Source organism: Schistocerca americana, chromosome X (assembly GCF_021461395.2).
Source record: "Schistocerca americana isolate TAMUIC-IGC-003095 chromosome X, iqSchAmer2.1, whole genome shotgun sequence".
NCBI classification, from domain to species: domain Eukaryota; kingdom Metazoa; phylum Arthropoda; class Insecta; order Orthoptera; family Acrididae; genus Schistocerca; species Schistocerca americana.
The window spans coordinates 229,929,243-229,936,057 of NC_060130.1; the positions used below are offsets into that span (position 1 = coordinate 229,929,243).

General features: G+C 46.2%; 1 protein-coding gene across 1 annotated transcript in view; it reads right to left on the bottom strand.

Moving 5' to 3' along the window:
• The window catches only part of LOC124555744 (b(0,+)-type amino acid transporter 1), a 593,057-nt gene extending 586,682 nt beyond the window's left edge, over positions 1-6,375 (bottom strand). Inside the window, exon 1 of the mRNA XM_047129768.1 lies at positions 6,315-6,375. Within this exon, the coding sequence (XP_046985724.1) occupies positions 6,315-6,342 (28 nt within the window). The 5' untranslated portion in view covers positions 6,343-6,375. The remainder of the gene's footprint in view (positions 1-6,314) is intronic.
• Positions 6,376-6,815: the final 440 nt, after the last annotated feature.

Here is a 6,815-nt window from a genome sequence, read left to right on the forward strand (position 1 = left end):
TGCCTAGGCGTATCAAGGCCGTTATTACGGCCAGAGGTGGTTTGTCTGGGTACTGATTTCTCAGGTTCTATGCACCCAAATTGCGTTAAAATGTAATCACATGTCAGTTCTGGTATAATATATTTGTCCAATGAATACCCGTCTATCATCTGCATTTCTTCTTGGTGTAGCAATTTTAATGGCCTGTAGTGTATTTGCTAAGTGTAGTAATGTGGTCGCACCCTAACCACGAAAAACATCAAGGGACTGATGACCTTGCTGTTTGGTCCCTTTAACCTCAAACAACCAACCAAACCAACCAACGAAAAACATCCCGATACCGCAACACCACATCCTCCCTATCTCACTGTTGACGCTGCACTTGATCGCAGGTAACATTCTCCAGGCGTCGCCAAACCAAAACACTTCCATCGGATTACCACAGAGTATAGCGTGTTTCATCACTCCACATCACTCGTCTTCAGTCGCCCAGTGTGCAGTGTTATCGGTCTTTACACCTGCTCAACTGTTCCTCAGTGTTGACTATAGAAATGTGTGACTTATGAGAAGCTGGTCGACCATTGTCCCTAATTTTTTAAATTCTCTACGCTCAGTCACTGCGCTAATCGGATCTCTGAGAGCACTTTGGAACCCACGAATATTTTCTTCTGATCATTTCATGCGATTTTTTTACACCCACCCTCTACAGTGTTTGACAGTCCCTGTCAATAGGCCTATATGAGACGTTTCTGGTCGTAGTTTAGCTGTGGATTTCCTTCGCATATCCACGTTACAACCATATCATCAACAGTTAGCTTGGACAGCTTTAGAACTGCTGAAATGTCCATGATTGATCTGTTAGTCAGGTGACATTCAGTGGTAGTTAACGTTCCAAGTCAGTGAGCCCTCCCAACCGACCCACTGTGCTGTTACTGCTTCTATACTGACAACGCAACACACCCCACCTCGTTTTATTCCAGCGGCTCCTCCTCTACAGGCATCTAGCGCTCAATCCCCCAATATTTAGAATACTTTTGATCAAACAGCGTACAGAGAGATGAGAATCAATTTCTCCTCCATCCGTATTTATATTTGTTTTCGTAGGTTTCATGATTCGTTCGGGTTATCTTGACCTGCGTTTGCAGTTAGAAACATGTCATCTTCTTCCTTTTTCTTTCGCTTACGCCATAGTCCCGCAGCGATCGCAGGGTCGGCGTGGTTAGAACGGATTTGGCAGTGTTAGTGTTGGGGATGGCCAGATGCCCTTCCTGCCGCCACCCCGTACCCCCCAGGACGGAATCAGTGTACCCAAACTGCCTGCGTCTAGTGTAAAGCGTGAAATAGTGCGGACGTGTTTCAAACGTCTGCGACGCGTGGAAATGAGGCGGAACGTGGGGACCAGCCCGGCATTCACCTAGTGGGATGTGGAAAACCACCTAAAAACCACATCCAGGCTGGCCGGCACACCGGCCCTCGTCGTTAATGCGCCGGGCGGATTCAAATGGTTCAAATGGCTCTGAGCACTATGGGACTTAACTTCTGAGGTCATCAGTCCCCTAGAACTTAGAACTACTTAAACCTAACTAACCTAAGGACATCACACACATCCATGCCCGAGGCAGGATTCGAACCTGCGACCGTAGCGGTCACGCGGTTCCAGACTGTAGCGCCTAGAACCGCATGGCCACTCCGGCCGGCCCGGGCGGATTCGGTCCGGGCCCGGCTCGCCTACCCGAGTCCAGGAAGCAGCGCGTTAGCGCGCTCGGCTACCCTGGCGGGTAGATACATGTCATCTCGCTTTCATGAAAATTTCCAGTTTCGAGTGCTTTGTCTTTAGTGAAGTAGTTTATGTCTGAATGATTGTCTCGAGTAATGTAAACATTTTGAAATTATGTAATGGTCGCCCTTCGCTGTAAAAATATTTTTTTAGAAAGCCCACTATTCTCATTTCGGCCGTGCGGTCACAATCAACTCGGATACTGCAGAACTTTGCTTCACCAAATGTCGAAGCCTTAAAAAATACCTCACGTATATACATGTCAGATATTTTTTTAGGGTTTCGATATGCACTGAAACACAATTTTACAGAATCCCATTTGACAATGGTCACATAGCTGAATTTGCAATAAAGGGTTTCATAAATAAATAGTATTACAACTAAAGACGACCATGATGTCAATGAAAAAAAATCTCTAAAATTTTTCCGCAGATACAAGTGACACAAAGGACAATCTATACAGCCTAAATATTTCAGGAAAACGAGACGTTTCCTTCATAGGGAAGCGTTTCTTGTTGTTAGGAATCCGTGGCCTTCCACGCTAATGGAACTGACCTAGCAGTAGCAATACCACGCCTCTAAACAGAACAGACATAGTGTATGCAAGAGTTTCTCGAGATCAAAGAGGTGTCCAGCTATTGCACTTGTATTCTGGAGGAGCGAGGCTCAATTCTCCGTCCAGTCATTCGAATTTAGGTTTTCCTTGTCTTCAGTAAAACATTTCACATGATATGGTAGTCATCTGAAATGACATCAGTCGAAGGTAAACTTCTTTCCTAAATAATGTGGCCCGATTTCACATCGAGAAAGGCCTATTCGCTACTGTCTCCATTATTACTACACACATCAAAAAAAGTTTTGCAACACCCCAATTCCCAGAACTCCTGAAGATAGACGTTGACTGTGGATATTGTATCGCAGACACAGTCAGTTTGACTGTTCAGAGATGTCGATAACTCCGCCCAAAGATATAAACAACCATGCATGAGCAGCGCCTATTAGACGGAGGGGGTCCGACAGCCAATCAGTTCCAGTCATTCCACCAGGAAGGAGGTACGCGGCTCGTGTTGTCTGTAGCTCAACCATGCCTCGATGGTCAATACCGCTGTTCGATCGCGTCCGCACAGTTACTTTGTGCCAGGAAGGGCTCTCAACAATTGAAGTGCCCAGGTGTCTCGTAGTGAACCAAAGCGATGTTGTTCGGACATGGAGGAGATACAGAGAGACATAACTGTCGAAGACATGCTTCGCTCAGGTCCCCCAAGGGCTACTACTGCAGTGGATGACCGCTACCTACGGATTATGACTCACAGAAACCCTGACAGCAACGCTCCCACGTTGAATAATACTTTTCGTGCAGCCACAGGACGTCGTGTTACAACTGCAATTATGCACATCTTGTGAATGACTTCCTTCAGGATAACGGCATGGCTGGACTAGAGTGGTCAACATGCTCTCCAGACATGATCCCTATCGAACATGCCTGGGATAGGTTGAAAAGGGCTGTTTATGGACGTCGAGACCCCCAACCACTCAGGGATCTACGCCGAATCGCCGTTGAGGAGTGGGACAATCTGGGCCAACAGCTGAATTTCTCAATCATTGTTGGCCACATGTCCTAGAGTTCATCTCTAATGATCTCATCATCGTAGGAAACATCTATCCTTCTCGGGCGAATCGGATAGCATAGCTAATGATTTCTACCCCGCCGCCACTTGTGAGAGGACGCTAGTAAATATACTACAAACATATACTGATTGCAACTCGAAATTGCTTGCAGGTGTCTGGTGCGTTCCATTGCTTTTCACGTACCACCTAGTGGCCCATGTTGCCTGCTTCGATTGAGATGCGAGCCTTTGAACATGGCGCTCCGCTCCAAACGTGTTCCCATGTCGACCCAACGATATCGTCCGTTTCGACTGCGTTGGGCTCAGGATCATCGAGACTGGAGAGTGTATCAATTGAAACGTTTCGCCTGGTCTAATGACTCACATTACTTTCCACACCAGGTCGATGGTCTTGTCCGCAAAAGCCGTCATCCAGGCGAAACTTGCTTCTCGCGTCTCTCCGCAGACGCCTGATGGTGGGAACAGTATTATACTATAGAGGTCGTTTGTTGGCTTTCCGTGGGACGTGTGATAGGAATCGAAGACACCACAACAGCTGTGAACTACGTGAACATTATTGCGGACCACCTGCATCCCTTCATGCTTGAAGTCTTCCCTGACAGCGATGGCATATTCCAACAGGATAACTACCCTTGTCACAACCAGAATCGTGCTTCAGTGACAGTGAACTCACCTTGATGTCTTGGTCACCAAATTCCCCTGATCTGAACAGGGCGGAACATATCTGGGAGGCTCCTAAAAACACTTGCCGGTAAGTTACGGGAATTGCGTGACCTGCGCTTAGGCATTTGGCCCCACACACCTCACCTCAGGGACCTACCAAGGACTTTTCGAATCCATGCGAGTAGAACTGCTGCTGTATTGCGCTCCCAAAGCTGGACCAACACACTGTTAAACAGGTGGTCATACTGTTTTGGCTCGTTAATGGATGTATGAGGATATACCTGTATACTTTACAGAGCTGCAGAGCATAGGCAGACTAACTCGGGATTGAATGACATCCTTGACCATCTGGGCCTGAAGATCATTCGAGAGACAGCCATTCCTTCCCACTTCCTTACCCATCGAGCTTGACGTCATCTGAATGTTAGAATGAATTCCTTGAATGAATGGCATAAATCTCTTGTTCTCTCACCTTTGCTTCATATACGAATGGACCATAAACAGCAAGCTTTTCTACTTATTGAAAATACCTTCCATTACGTATCCATTATAAATTTTCTGAGTGGATACGATTCTGTATAATAATGTCCATCTCAGTACACCATGGTTGCCCGAAGGATATTTTTTTTAATTTACTGGCTTTCGGACCGTGCCCATACAGCCATTTCAGCAGTGGAATATCAGTTACGATGATAGGAGCGTAAGAACTACACAACAGTCAGGGCCCGAGCGGAGAAAATCTCCGACCCAGCCGGGCATCGAACCCGCGCCTCTTTGGTTATCAGTGCCCCAACTGTTGGTCTGCACATTTACATGTTGTATTCGGGCTACACTATGAAGTCTGAAATGACGTCGGCCTGAATGCAGCTTCTCAGGTGGTTCCCACACTCATGTTGATCTAGTCCGCGAATTAAGACTCAAGCAAAACTTAAGAATCTTACAAACAGGTTTCTTTAGTTGACTTTTTCACTAAAAAGAAGTCAGTGTAAGAATGCATTTAGTGGTTGCGCCCATAAGATTAGGAAGTTATTGGTTTAGTCCTCTGCGGGTTGTGGAGAGGTTCGTGAAACTTGAAATGAATTTTCGACTGTTACCTCTGGTAACAATTTGTGGAGGAAAAACAGGTCAACTGTGGTATTTAAGCCAATCTTCTGGTTAGATTGATTAGAGCTTAAATACCTTAAGCTGTCTCAAATGACAGGGATATCAAATGGGTGATTAAGTAGAGATAAGTAAAAGTACTGTGACTCTCAGAAGCAGATGCATTACGTTGCTAGTTGTCGGTTACATAATGTACTTCGTAATTTTTACAATCATATTACTTCATACCATATTTTGCTTCTCGTCCAGTAAGTGTCGAAGTTACAAAGTCTGTGTGTGATAAATTGTCTGGTAACACTCGCCAATTGGCGTGAAATGCCTCAGTGCAGAGGTGCGCAAGTAAAACTTACTTACATACGAAACAATCGCATCGTGCGAAAAAAACACATGCTATCGGCGTGCCACTTTGACACATAATGAAACCGATATTTTTAGTAGAAGTATTGCTTCATATCGGTGTGCTTTCGGAGGTTCCACCCACAAAATATTTCAGGAGGAATATGAATAATTATTTTTAAGCCCCATAGACTGTGGAAGGCATTAGGACAGCAGGGAAATGTGTTTTATCTGCCGCACTATTTAGCAACGCAAGACAGTACATATAATGTCTGGTGTAAACAAATTCCCTATTATTACACACAGGAATACTACTGCTAGAGCTCAACGTTCACTTTCTAAATTCGCAGGATTTTAAGCGTGATACATATGTCGATCGTTTCCTGACTAGTATATTTGTCATCAACACATATTAATGACCTAACTAAAGATACCATAAAGTGTAGTCATCTTTACTGACTCCTCGTAAGGCATCGTGTTTACGTTAACAAAGATTTGCTTTCTACTTTTCTTCACCAACGGTCAGATCAAGTGCTCTGAGGTTACGATCTGTGAGAAAGGTGACCGCTACCGTAATATTTTTCATATACTTCAAATAAAGAGGTACGCCGAGCAGTGATTCGACAAATAACTTCCAGTGTTTTATCTGCTGCATTAAATTAGAGGATTTGTTGATGTCACATTTCGGGTACGGACGCAAAGCCTGCTGCTTCACCCCACTTTAGAGGAGCGCGCCGCTAATGCGTCAGGCAGGGAAGTAAAGAGGAGGCATGCGCTCAGCTACTGTTTGCTCGGCAATATTAGCGAGGAGCAGCGCGCAGGTGACTCACCACGCATGCGGCGGTCATTCTGATGCATGTCTTCCCGTCGGCGAGCCGTCTGTCTGCGATCATGACACTCCTCGGACTGACGCTGCGCCGCGGCCGGCCGGGGACCGCGCCCCCTACCCCTACCCTTACCCCTCACCCCCTCCCTGACGCCTTACCCCTTCCGCTTGCGCGCCGCTGCGTCTGCGCACGCACCGCCCCCGCCGCTGCCGCCCCGGGGATTCACCGCACGCGACCGCACTTGCATTTCCTCGTTCGTACTTCGGAATTACGGACGCGACATCTGACAAAATAATTAAGTTACGTAAGAGCTGGTATCAATTTCACAGACACTACCCAACTTCGTCTCTCAAAGAATCAACAGCGATACAGGAAAAACCATCCGTGCGCATCACACTGTATCTTGTAAACAACAGAGGCAGGTGTACAGCTATATTCCTTCTTGCCACATTTGCGAAAGGTGTTCCACACAGTGCCACACTGTCGACTACTAACTAAATTGCG